Source organism: Mobula birostris, chromosome 4, assembly GCF_030028105.1.
Source record: "Mobula birostris isolate sMobBir1 chromosome 4, sMobBir1.hap1, whole genome shotgun sequence".
NCBI classification, from domain to species: Eukaryota; Metazoa; Chordata; class Chondrichthyes; order Myliobatiformes; family Myliobatidae; genus Mobula; species Mobula birostris.
In genome coordinates this window covers 81,919,697-81,934,252 of record NC_092373.1, presented here as the reverse complement: position 1 = coordinate 81,934,252, position 14,556 = coordinate 81,919,697, and the positions used below count along the sequence as shown (strand labels likewise).

Below are 14,556 nucleotides of genomic sequence, written 5' to 3'. Positions count from 1 at the left end.
ATAAAGTTTGGACAAAGTCCATGGAGGGGAGGCTGGTGTCCATGATGTGCTGGGCTGTGTCTACAATTCTCTGAAGTTTAGGGCGCATTTTTCCAGAAACCTAGTCCCCTGGGTTGTTTGTATATATACATAGTGCATAGTGTTGAATTCCCATCCACAAAATTCAGGGAACCTGCTTCCCCTCTCTTCCTTTTCCCTCACCTCCTGATCTATCCTGTTCCTCCTACATGCTTCCCAAGCCTGTCACCTCGTTTGTGTCCCCTCCTCCACCCACTCCATCTGCCCATCAACCACACATTCCTCCCACTGGCTCCCCTCTCCTCACTCTTCCCATCTGGTATTGGTACCGATATTCGTTCATTATTCTCATATATGCAAAGATACAGTGAAAAGCTTGTCTTGCATTCTGTTTATACAGATCAAATCAATACTCAGTGCATTGAGCTGGAATAAGGTAAAACAATAACAATGCAGAATAAATTGTAAGAGCTACTGGAAAGCTGTTGTGCTGGCAAATTATAAAGTGCAAGGTCATAACATATATTTTCAACTGTAGAGGTAATTCATAATGGCTTAACAGTAGTTCAATAGGGAGACAAGACCTGGCAAAGGTTTCTGTGCACTGTGTTAAACTGTGAAGCATGTCTTTTGACTCTAAGGAATCAATTGATTGAGAGGTTGTGTTCAGCCAGATGGAAACAAAGAACTCAGTTTGCGTTCTACAGAGGCGAAATGAGCAGACGAACCATTCCAATTTGCTCAGACATCATTAGGCAGAGAGGAAACATGATGATTCCACTCAGCTACAGAATATTGAACACAGGAATGGAATATGGCAATCTTTATTTTTGCAACAGGTGCATTAATTAAGTGGTCCCCAACCTCTGTTCCACGGACCGATACATTGCCGCGAAGAACGCAGTGGTGCAGCGGTAGTCGGAATGCACCCCCACATCTTTAAGAAAAAAGCCTTAGCTTGTTAATCCCTTGGAAAATCTGCGCATAAACCATTGGTTGCTGTTTTTTGATGCTCTTTTGTATGATTTTGATCGGGGCGGACTCGTGCAGTGGCCTGAAGATAGTGAGAGAAGTGGTGCAGGATTGAACTGAACTCAATATGCTTGTGCGTCTTTGCAATTTGGTGTTTGTATTCTGTGTTCTTCGCTCTTTTTTTCTTGCCATTTTGTATGATTTATTCTTTTTTTGTACGTTAGGGGTTTGATATTTTTCTTTAAATGGGTTCCATGATTTTTCTGTTTCATGGCTGTCTGTGGGAAGATGAACCTCAGGGATGTACATTGCATACAGTCTTCAATAATATGAATCTTTGAATCTTTAAATTGGAGATTAAAATTAAAGCACCAATTGACTACAAATGAAACACTTGGCATTCTGTTGCATCTGTTATGTTCTCAAGATCCTCTAAGGCACTTCACAGTTACTGAACAAATTTTAATGTGCAGTAATTGCTATTCTGCTGTGAAATAGCATCTATTCGTAGCATGACCCACCCACCTACAGTTGCCTTCAGCCCTAAACAGTAGATAAAATATGGCTGCTTAATATAGTAGGAGTCTAATCATGTGTTCTTTGGTCCCATATGAGCTCAATGTTTGTCCATGGTTTGCACTTACACCAGAGTACATGGAACATAGAACAGCAGAACACATGAACAGTTCCTTGGGTTTACCATGTCTGTGCTGATCATGATACAAGTTTAAATAAGTCCCACATGCTTGCCCAAGTCCATATCCCTCCACTCCCTGCCTGTTCATCTGCCTGACTAAATGCCTTTTAAATATCATTTTTGTATCTGCTTCCACAGCCTCCGCTGACAGTGTGTTCTGTGTACCTACCTCTCTCTATGTGAAAATCTTGCCTTGCAGGTGTCTTTCAACACCACCTCGCCCCCCACCTCACAACCTCACAAATCTCTGCCCTCTACTATCAAGCATTTCATCCTAGGAAGAAGAGCATCCACTCTCTATTTAAAGTTATGCTTCTCATAAATTTATATACTTATCTCAGCCTCTGGTGTTCCGGAAAAGACAGTCCAAGTTCGTTCAACCTCTCCCTACAGCCTATGAACTCTGATAAAGCCAGCATCCTGATGAATGTCTTTAGTGTTCTCTTGAAACCTTCCACATTCTATAGTAACCAGAAATGCACACAGTATTCCAAAAGTGTCCTAACCTAAGTTTCATACAGCTACAGCATGACTTCTCAGCTATTATACACATTGCCCTGATCAATGATGCAGGTTTGGAATATCCCTGGTTTAGGATGGTGGTGGATATTGGTAGCTCGGGCTGAGGCGTTTGATGTTGCCATTGTTTGCCGAGATTGGCAATTAGCTTGCAGTTATTTCATCACTGAGGATGTTCACCCTGATGAAATGTCTGCAAGCTAATTGCCAGGCTCGGCGAACACTAGAACATCAACATCCTTGGTTTACCACCCTGCCATTTTCAGGGACCTATGGACTTGTACCCAGGTAGAGCATCTTAGGCCATGTTGTAAGAATCGGATGGTTCTTTGCTTGTCAAGGGTATATTTCCAGTTGTATAACAGTGACACAAAACCTCATCTAATGCTACATAATTCCAACCCATCCACGCACATTCACCAATGCAGTGTAGGCCATTGCAGGAAATTGGGTCCGAAAACAGAAGGAAACTCCACACTTGCGCTATTTCAGGAGATCTTTAAATGTTTATACTGTTCACATGGACTATTTATAGACTGTTCACTCTTCAGGCAATGATTGTATTGGAGTTTTCAGATTTATTGTTCTGCAAAGTGAGGAGAAGGCTGTTCAAATCTCTTACTAGCTCTTCCTTCAGTTAGTCCTGACGAAGGGTCTCGGCCTGAAACGTCGACTGTACCTCTTCCTAGAGATGCTGCCTGGCCTGCTGCGTTCACCAGCAACTTTGATGTGTGTTGCTTGAATTTCCAGCATCTGCAAAATTCCTCGTGTGTGAGAAGGTTGTTTATACTTTTCGCTAAAAGATAGGTTCTGGTAGAACCAAGTGTTTGTCTGAAAAGGGCCTTCCATTTTATTCCTCCCGCTGTTGGTAGAGTGTGGCATCAAGAAGCCTGATAAAATAGGTCATCCAGAATGATCTAGCTCATTCCTGAATTCTAGTCACCTCAGAAGTCCATTCTCCTCAGAAAATGAGATGGTCAGTACCTAGATGCAACAAAACCTGGATGACACCATCCACTGTGTCTTAAACAAAATGTGTAACTAGCAATCAGTGGCTAGAAATTGACCAGCACTTGCAAAAATAAGTTAAGCTGTTGTTCATAATAAGCTTAGCTTAGAAATTCACATCGCTAGCATTGCTTTACCAGTGGAATGCATGTAGGAATGACTTGGTCACGATCTTTCTCAGGCTGTATAACGTGACACTGCAAATTCAACCAGGCGCTTTCAGTTGTATTTACCCATTCATTCCTGGCGAGATATTTGCTTCAGTTATGTACAGTCCATTGTATAAGGAATATCTTATGTTGGGTGCAGCTATGTTTGAGGCAGCAATGTTATTTTAGGGAAGATGTCTCAGTAAAACCAGGTGTGACCCTTCTAAGATTTGTAATTTTCATACTCTCATTCCCAATATACATTTTGTTTCAGAGATATGCTTCCATCCCATACACTGCATACACTGCACTTGCTCGCCCATGCAAATTCCCTCCCCCCTGCCCCCCTGGTGCACTCAGTCACAGGCTCCTTCATAGCTGCAGAGTTATAACTGGGACTGAATAATGGCAAATGTTGGTTAACTTTCCCAATTTAGACCTGGTGCTGTCTAATCCTTGCTAGGAGCTCCTAAGGTGTTGCCCTGGAGATGAGGTGATTGGCCTCGAATGAGTAGAGCAATCTTCTTTTTTGCCAAAATTGGCAATAATCTTCAAAAAATTCTCTCACGTGCCATGGTAATTTTGAGCAGAGGTTATCATTGATGAATGAATTAGTAACAATAATTATGGACTATTTTAAGGAAAAAAGATGAGTCTGTTGCTTATTTATGTGTATTCATTGATTTACTATTAATAGAAGTCTAACAGAGACAGATTGAAATGAATGAAGCATTTTAGAAAACCTGTTTAAAATGATTAATTCTGACCTTTTAAAAAGACAATTGAAAAATAAACATTCACAAACATCAAAAAAAATAAGCAAAACAAAGCCAATACCAACTGGCCCAAACATTTACTAAACAAATACTGATGCGCACATCAGGTTTACCAGGATTTCAAAACACTTGTTTTTAGTTGAATCAGGAAATTTGATTACAAACATGACTAATAACACTTTTTCTGAAGTAAATTGTGGTGAACTATCGTTGCAAACAATGAAGAGAGGAGTGAAGGCAAAGCAAATTTGAGAAACGTGCCTTGCTGACGCGCTGCAAAATCAACACTTTTGGAGTCGGAGCCGTGCTGGTTGGAGTGTACAATTCAGAGGAGTTCGTTGAGGAGTACAATTCATTGAAGGAGTTCCAATGCCTGTCCAAGTAACCCGGGTGCGAGGGTGGATTTGGAGAGGTCGAGTATGGCTTCTTCAGCAGCGAAATCTAGGCCCAAAGTGAATCTCTGAGCGGTGTGTTCTAGGCCCAGAGCAATTCGCTGCAGCGGAGCCCAGTCCTTATGCTGGTGCTATCTGCTGTTTGGACAATTTAAATGCTAGCCTGAATAGACTGGAAAGGTGGGGTGTTGAGAGTCAAGCGAGGTTAGATCACTGTAAGCACTGAGCTGATTTGGAGAGGTCGAGAATGGCTTCTTTGGCAGCAAAGTCTAGCACAAAGGGAATCTCAGGGTGACATTTTCTAGGCCCGGAGCGATTTGCCGCAGCAGAGCCTGGGTCCTAATGCAGTGTAGAATCTGCTATTTGGACACTTTAAACGCCAGCTCAGATAGACTAGGGGCTCCTCTCTCCACGATGTTCAGGCTGTGAGATTGCCCTCTGGCTGCTGTGCTTCATGCCTGTGAACGTAGGAATGATTTGCTCCACCAATTTGATGAACTGAACACCAAGGCTTTGGGCCTACTCTGAGCTGTTCCGAGGATATCGAGACAAGGACTCAATTTGGTTCGGAATGCTGTTGCTGTTGCTCGCTTCTGTTGTTTGCATGATTTGTGTGTTCTCTGCACATTGGGGGTTTGGTCTTTATTTTTTTTTATTGGGTTCTTTTGATTTTTTTTGTTTTGCAGCTGCCTGTAAACAGACAAATCTCAAGGTTTTATGATGTATACATTCTTTGATAATAAATGTACTTTGAATCTTTGAATCATCCAACATCACATGTTCCCAGAACTGCCTAGCTCACACAAAGCTGGTGTGAAATATTTCTTCTGAAAATATTTCATTGCTCTTGGAATGCCCTGTTTTCATTTCTACCATCAGGAAGGAGGTATTGAAGCCTAAATGCACACAGTCAACAGTTCAGGAACAGCTTCTTCCCCTCTGCCATCCAATTTATGAAAGGACATAAGGACATTGAACCCATGAACACTACCTCACTATTTTTAATTTTGCACTACTTATTTAATTTAAATTATATATGTAGTAATTTATATAGTAATTCATATATTTCTCCATTATTATGTATCGCACTGTACTGCTGCCGCAAAGACAACGAATTTTACAACATATGCTGGTGATATTAAATCTGATTCTGATTCATTTGGGAGTAAAAATAATCATTATTTTATTTATACTTTTATTTATATGTGGGGTTTAAAGAATGCATGCTGCTGCCAGCAAAATTTATTCGTGTGTCATCTTGGGCATATGTGCTACACACAACCTTTGGTTAAGGGTGTCAAGGTCAGTGATGAAACTCAGCAGATGAGAAATACCGGCTGCAAGAAGACTATTGTTGCCCATAGGCAGGAGGTTATTGTGATTGGCCAGCTTGGTTCACTGCAACAGAAGGGAGGCACGCTCAGCACAAAGAAATGCAGAAGGATGGGTCTGCCACATTCCAACTGTTGACATGTTTCTACTCATCCAATGCTCATGACTGAGTAGAAGTGGAGTCACATCTTGTTCTCTGAATGAAAATAGTAAACTGCAGGTGTTGGAAATCTGAAATAAAAAATAAATTCTGGAACACTTGGCAGGCCAGGCAGCATCTGTGCAAAGAGAAACAGGTTCTCAGATCTGAAATGTTAGCTATTTCTCTTTCCACAGACGCTGCCTGATCTTGTTCACTGAAACCATTGCTTTCCAGATGACTGAAGGTCACCATGATATTTATTACCTGTCTCAACCTTTGCAACTATTTACAAATTTGAATGCAAGTAAACTGAAACATTCTGTTTCCCAGTCTCAAGAAGGATGTTGATGTAATATCAGTAAGAGTTTCCATTGCAAAGTAATGATCTGTGTATGAATTCCTGAGATATACAACTCCAAACATTGTTTGGAGGGATGAAGAAAGTTTCCAAAGCAATATAAAAACCTAGCCATTTTAGAAACCTTTACCCACCAGTTTGAACTTGCTGGAACATTGGTCACTCTAATAAGTTTCCACAGATGAACCATGGAGACATTCCTACTGGCTACATTGCTGTCTGCCGGAAGGCTCCAATGCACAGGATCAGAAAAAGCTGCTGAGGGTTGTAAGCACAGCCAGCTCCATCTTGGGTCTAGCTTCCTACCATCTAGGACACCTTCAAAAGGTGATGCCTTAGCAAGGCAACATATATCATTGAGGACCCTCGCCATCCAGGACATGCCCTCTTCTCATTACTACCATTATGGAGGAGATACAAGAGCTTGAAGATACATACTAAACATTTTAGGAACAGCTTCTTACCCTCCAGCATCAGACTTTCAAACAACACCTCACTATTTTCCTCTCTTGTTGCATACCTTTTTTATGTTCCTTATTGTAAATTACTTATTTTAATATATTGTACTGCTGCTGCAAAATAACAGATTTTAATGACTAGTGGTGCTCCTCATGGGCCAGTACTAGGACCACTACCTTTCAGATTGTTTGTCGATGGTTTAGATAATGGAACTGATGGTTTTGTGACAAAGTTTGTGAATGATACAAAGATGGATGGAAGGGTAGATAGGTGTTGAGGAAGCAATGCAATTGCAGCAGGACTTAGACAAGTTGGAAGAATGGGCAAAAAAGTGGCAGATAGAATACTGTGTTGGGAAATGTACAATAATGCATTTTGGTAAAAGGAACAATAGTGCAGACTGTTATCTAAATTCAGACTATTATCTAAATGAGTAGATTTTCCCAGAATCCTGTAAACAAAAGGCTTGGTACAACTTTAAATAGAAACTAAAATCATTTCCTTGATTGGTAGCACAAATGCACTATTTAGTTTCTCTAAAATTTGGTTACATTGATTCAAGTGGATTGAAGTTCAGAAGTAGTTTGTAATATCATGTCATGCACATATAGTGCAATTGGCATTACAAACCAGGAGCGAACTTCTAGGCAATAGAACCTAAAATAAGTAAGACATGAGGGAACAAAATATGTATTTACTTTTGTACATGTTCTTCAATTTAAGCTTTACTAGTCATTAATAAATTAATTGGAAAGAGTAGTTCTTATTATAGCAAGAGTTTAAAAGCTACACGCTTCAGTGAAATTATTTTTCACCGAGAAATGGCTTGGGGGCAAAATTTGTTTCTGCAGATTGACTGCCAATGAGTAATGTCATCAGTTAATTAACTCTATTTTAGAATTTATTGTTGTTGTTGTAAAGGATTGATCTGGATCATATGGTCTTTCAGGGAAAGATTTCCATCTTCTACCTGATTAAACAGAAGATACCTGGATGCTACATGTTCTAATTGATAGCACTGTGGTGTCCTTCACTATATTTCACATATGTAACCAAGCCACCAAAGCAAAGTCCTAGATTTAAAATCTTTTTCCAGCATTTCACCATAGCCAGTGGCTTAGCTCCAGAACTTTTTTTCTCTGATGTAGGCAAAGTGTTGTCATATTGTCATTTGGGAACCCAGATGGAACATGTCTTCCTGAACTTCAAATAACATATTGGTTTCAGAATATTCACAATTCATCATCTTTACTTCTCCTTAAGCGCCCTTAGCAAAACCAAATATTTGTCTTTTTTTGTTTTCTTCAAGAATTCATTGGAACTTTTAGAAGAATACAGAGGGATCTCATTGAAACCTACCAAATGTTGAAAGGATGGATGTGGACAGGATGTTTACTATGGTCGTGGTATTCAGAACTAGAAAGCACAGACTCAAAATTGAGGGGCAACCTTTTAGAACAGAGATAAAGAGGAATTCTTTGAGCCAGAGAGAGTAGTGAATCTGTGGAATGCTCTGCCATAGATTGCGGTGGAGGCTAAGTCCATGGGTTTATTTAAGGTGGAAGTTGATCGTTTCCTGATCAGTCATGGCATTGAAGGATATGGCGAGAAGGCAGGTGTATGGGGTTGAGTAGGATCCAGGATCGGCCAGGATGGAATGGTGGAGCAGACTTGATGGACTGAATGGCCTAATTCTGCTCCTAGTCCTATGGTCTTATGGAATTACTAGTTAAACAAACAAAAGAGTTACAATTGGCATGCAAACCAGAAAATCGAGTTGAAAACATGATTACCCTAGTTTTAATGTTCCCTTTCCTATTGATGTAGTCAGCCAAGCAAAAGATTCAGCAAAAAAATAACTTCTTGGAAATTTACCTTCGTCTATAGCTAGGTTTGCTGATGAAGTAATGACAGCACATTGAATTTGCTTTTAAAGTTAATTTAATTATGGCCACCTACTACATGACATGACCTGGATGTCCTGACATAGCAGGGATGAGCCAAATAGCAGCATAACAGTTCTTTATCTATGAATTATAATATTTTGCTGAGCAATTGTAGAGACTCAAGATACAAAATCAGAAAAGTTGAAATTGCAAATGAACATGATATTACAGGAAAGATACTAACATGGATAGAGGACTGGCTGACTGGCAGGAGGCAAAGGGAGGTTATTCTTGGCTGTTGGTGACTAGTGGTGTTCTGCAAAGATTGCTATTGGGACCACTTATTTTCACATTATATGTCAGTGTGTTTGTGTGTTTAAGTGATGATGGAATTGATAGCTTTGTGCCCAAGTTTGCAGATGATACAAAGATAGGTGCAGGGGCTGGTAGTGTTGAGGAAGCAGGGAGACTGTAGAAGAATCCAAACAGATTGGGAGAAATGTGCAAAGAAGTAGCAGATGGAATATAGTGTAGGGAAGTGTACGGTCCTGGACTTTGGTGGTAAGAATAAAGGCATAGACTATTTTTTGTATGGACAGAAAATTCAAAAGTCAAAGGTACAAAAGGACTTGGGAGTCCTTGTTCAGGATTCCTTAAAGGTTAACTTGCAGGTGGTGAGGAAGGCAAATGCAGTATTAGCATTCATTTTGAGAGGACAAGAATATAGGAGCAAGGATGTAATACGGAGGCTTTATGAGGCATTTGTCAGACTGCACTTGAAGTATTGTGAGCAGTTTTGGGCCCCATATCTCAGAAAAGATGTGCTGGCATTGGAAAGGGTCCAGAGTAGGTTCACGGGAATGATTCCAGGAATGAAAGGGTTAACATATGAGCAGTTTTTGATGGCTCTGGGCATGTATTCACTGGAGTTTAGAAGAATAAGGTGAGATCTAATTGAAATCTATCGAATATTGAAAGCCCTAGATAGAGTTGATGTGGAGAGGATTTTTCCTGTAGTGTATAAGCCTAGGACCAGAGGGCACAGCCTCAGAATGGAGGTACATCCATTTAGAATAGAGCTAAGGAATTTCTTTAGCCAGAGGGTAGTGAATATGTAGAATTGATTGCTACAGATCGCTGTGGAGGTCCAGTTATTGAGTATGATTAAAGTGAAGGTTGATAGGTTCTTGATTAGTCAGGGCATCGAAGGTTACAGGGAGAAGGCAGGAGAATGGAGTTGAGAGGGATAGTAAATTCCTCACACAATGGAATGGCAGAGCAGACTTGATGGGCCAAATTGCCTAATTCTGCTCCTACGTCTTATCGTCTTATGTTGCAATATCTGGAGGTTACTTTTTGTTATTAATGTTTGGAGGTTCAAGCAATTGCAGATTGTCAAGCGAGCCTGCCTAAACTCCCCTCCACTGAAATGAACGAAAAGGTAATCTTTAAAAGAACTCCTTAAAAAGCATATGAGCAATCTATCAAAACTCTGTTATAGTTATTGTTCTATATATTTGGTATATATATCTCAGGGTTATATATGGTAACTTGTATGTACTTTGATACTAAAATTTACTTTGAACTTTGAAATTCAAGATGTATTTGTTGAGGACAAGCATACACACCTTTCTGTTTTTATTCACATTGCAGTCATCACCGATGGTGCACTAGAGAAGAGTGTTTTTGCTGATGAAGCTGGAAGTGAGGAGGATTTGTACGAGGATTATCGGAGCGGAAACCACCGATATGGGCACCAAGGAGGAGGCGGAGAGCAGCTGGCCATCAATGAGGTATTGAGCTTTACAAAATTAAGCAGAGTATTGTCTGTGCAAACTCTGGGGGTAGATACAGAAGGTTGTAATAGTCTAGCATCCTACATGAAGACCAAACATTTTTTCCAATAGTACTTCCAGAATAATATCTCAAAATTACTGACAGGTTAAATCTGCCAGTAATGTTAACACTTTGCTTGCCAAATATTGAGTAAAATCTTATCAAATCGTACAATATATTGGACCAATATTGACATAAGTTCCAGATGAAAGTAGTCAGCTGGGAGATCTTCTTCAGAACCCATTTCATCATTCATTTTGTAAATTAAATTAACTGGCAGGAAGAGATTTTTTGTTCACTTGCCATGAGCCTTCTTCTCCCAGAGGTGTAAAAATCTATTGCCTTCTCCAGGTGAATGCTTGTGGATTTACTGTATTTCTGACACTGAAATTCAATAATGCCACATTCCTACTGCAAAAAATGTGCTCGGAGAAACTGTGGGTTGGTTAACTCAGTATTGTTCTGTAACTTTGTTTCAATATCTTCTCAAATACAGTTCCCGATCATGTTTGCAAGATTACCTACACCATTCTACACAAGTATCTAAGAGAATGTATATTCTCCAATTCACTTTGATGCTGGTATAAAGAATGTTCTGGAAAGAGACTGACAGGCAAATGTTTGATATCACAAAAATCAGAACAATAAAACACCCTTCAGACCTACCATGTTTATTAGCTTGTTCCTTGCTGATGTCCCTTTCAGTCTTACTTGTTATACCATCTTTCTTGCCCTCAGCTATTGCCCTACTGTTGTGATTCTCATCCCCCTGCTACTATACTTAAAACCCTGTCAAGTGGCACCAGGAAACCTTTCAGTGAAGATATTGGTTCTCCTCCAGTTCAGATGCAAACCATCTGCCCTGGAAGAGACCCAGTGATCCATAAATATGGTACCCCAGCTCATGCACCTGATCCTTAGCCACATACTGAACTGCACTGTGTACCTATTTTTCACCCCACCAGCACATAGCATGGGTAGCAATCTTGACATTATGACCCTGGAAGTCCCATTTTCTAACTTTCTTCTTAGCTTCCTAAAATCCCTTTGCAGGACCTCATCCCTGCTCTTGCCAACGTCATTGGTGCCAAAATGGACCATGAACTCTGTCTGCTCACCCTTCACTCTCAGAATAACCTGGACGTTCTTGACCCTGGTGCTATAGAGGCAACATGCCACCCTGGAGTCTCAATTGCAGCTACAAAAATGTGTGTCTGTTCCCCTTACAATCGAATTGCTTTTCACTATTTCTCTTCCTGGCTTCATCCTTCCTTTCTTTGCCTTGGAGTCGACATGGTGCCACTGACCCAGCTACTGTTAATAGCCTCTGAATGTACCCCTCTTCCAAATAGTATCCAAAGGGATATACTTAGCGGTAAGGGGGATGGCAACAGGGAAGTCCTGCCCATTCTGCTCAGTTCACTAAAATAAGAATTTTAGTGAGGCGATCACCTATCTCTCTCTAGCATTCACCAGAGGTGTCACCACCTCACTAACATTCTTATTTATGATATCTTCAGAATCCTGGATGATCCTGAGTATATCCATCTGCAGCTCCAGTTCCTTCACCTAGCGTGTCAGGAGCTGCAGCAGGGAGCACTTCTCACAAACACTCCTCAGGGACATCATCAGGGAGATGGTAAGGTTCCCTGACCTCCCACATCTCACAAGAGGAGCTTTCCACTGGCCTGACTGCCATTTTACACACACTGTCAAAAATCATGGATTAACAAGAAAATTAAAAAAAAATCTTATCTGACAAGTACTTCCTTGCCAAAGCCTCTCCTACACTGGATCACTTTTACAATGGCCACTGGAGACTCTATATGATAAAAGGGCATGGGGAGAGATTGGAGAAACCTGGATTCAGTATATTAGGTGCAAATGACAAGTGACTCCGGCAAATTGAGATTAGACAAAAGCAAATGCATATTTATTGATTGCTTTGAATAGTGTAAATGTCTCGGTGACCTTTGAATGTCATTTTGATTGCTGCTAATAATAGTGTCGCATGAGTTACTTCACATTTGATATTTTTGGAGTTTGGTGTTTTCTACTTCTGATATTAAAGTATGGCAAAAATGTATTGAGAATTTAAAACATTTTTCTGGTGTTATTTTCTTTCTTGGAGATAAATTTATGCACAAACTGTCTATTGTTGTGTCTGGAATCTGACTGTGGATGAAGAGAATTGGCTGCCAAATGAATTTTGGTCTGTAGCAGATGCCTATTGTGTCAGTATGAGATGGTTGATGGTGGTAATTACTCAAAGATTAGCAAGAGGAGTTCGAGAATAGGCTAATTTCAGTAGCTGTCTGACGATCTGTACCCATTGAAGTGAATGGAATACAGTTGGGTTCTTTGGTAACAAGGTGACCTGGCCAGGCAAATGAGCTGGTGAAATTGAAAATAGCCTCTGGACTGGTTCGATGATTTGTGATTTGGTGTTCTATATTCTGTGATTTTTGCTCTTTTTTTGCTGTTTGCATGATTTGGTCTTTTTTTTAAAAAAAAAACTTTGGGGTTTGATATTTTTCTTTGAATGGGTTCCATTCTTTGTTTCTTTGTTTTGTGGCTGTCTATGGGAAGATGAATCTCTGGGTTGTATACTGCATACATACTTTGATAATAAATATACTTTGTCTCTTTGGTGTCTTTTTGTAATAAGATATTTGGTGTGGAAGTAGTGCAGCTAACTACGCTCTGTTTGTTTTCTCTGTCACTGAGTTTTATGTTATGGTAGTTGTCTCATGGTAATAGTGGTAATATAAATAGCAGAAATGTTAACTGTGAAATAATAAAAATCTCATTGAGCTACAATCCATAGTGAATGTCCATAAAGCAGCAGTATAAATTGTAAGTGGAGAGTGCATCTTTAGTTTTGATCTATAAAGACACAAAACAACCTGAATGCTAACACACACTCAATTTTTATCCTTATCATCAACATTAACTCCGTGCCAAGAGTTCCCAACTTGGGGTCCACGGACCACTCAGTTAATGATCGGGATTCTTTGCATAAAAAAGGTTTGGAATCCTTGCTCTATGCCAATGATAAACAACAGTCATGCAGAATTTCTCCTGTCACCATTTCTAAACAATTCTTTTTCAGAAGTGCCATTCTTATTTGCGTATCAAACAGAAAATGACTAATCTGGTCATATTTCCAGAGAGAAGTGATCCTACCTCAAACCAGAGCAAATTCCTTCAATTTCAAAGAATCTTATTCCCAAATACATTATATTGTGAGAGTGTAACCTTTTTACGTTCTAGACACGTGGCTCTGACGGTACACCACTCTCTCAGTGTTGTATGTACATTTTCCTAGATCATATGCTGAATTGTATGGACTGGGTTTGGAACCCATTGCCTTTTAAGTCAAAAAGAGAAGAACTGCACTAAACCAAGCAATACTGGCAATTTTGGATATGGTACTAAAACATGAGTATTGCCAGTCCTATGGTTGAGGAAATCACTGTTGTTTTTATTATTACGTATGCGCTGAGATACAGTGAAAAGCTTTTGTTTTTCATGCCGTCCACACTGATCACACCATACATAATTAGACTGAGGTTGTAAAAAGAAAACAATGCAGAATATACTGTTAGAGCTATAGAGAAAGTGCAATGCAAGTAGACAAACGAAGTGCACGGACGACAATGATGTCCATAGGGGGATCAAGAGTTCACTTTGTCTAGCAAGTGTGATGGTGCACATAAAGACAGAATGATCTTCATGGTACAGATTTCAATTTACTTGCTGTTGCTTTTAGTCCAAATGCAGCTTTAGGTGACCCAGCGTAAGTGATGCTACCTTGCAGGGATCTGGTGTCGCAGTGATCAAGTTACTGGCTATTTGACCCAGTAAAATAGGTTTGAATCCCATCATGGCAGCTAGAATATTCAACTCAAGGACATTTGGACTGTGGCCTGCAACTAGTGGACTTCTGGATCAGCTGCAGTGACGTCGCCTTTGGGAACTTCAGTTCTGAAAGCTGTTTGCTTGCTCTTAT

The 14,556-nt window shown here is 40.1% G+C and overlaps 1 protein-coding gene across 2 annotated transcripts in view; it reads left to right on the top strand.

Annotated features, from left to right (window-relative positions):
- arhgef4 (Rho guanine nucleotide exchange factor (GEF) 4) overlaps positions 1-14,556 on the top strand; it is a 355,442-nt gene that overhangs the window by 249,820 nt on the left and 91,066 nt on the right. For both annotated transcript variants that reach the window (XM_072255652.1, XM_072255654.1), the window contains one exon: positions 10,362-10,501. In XM_072255652.1, the coding sequence (XP_072111753.1) occupies positions 10,362-10,501 (140 nt within the window). The remainder of the gene's footprint in view (positions 1-10,361; positions 10,502-14,556) is intronic.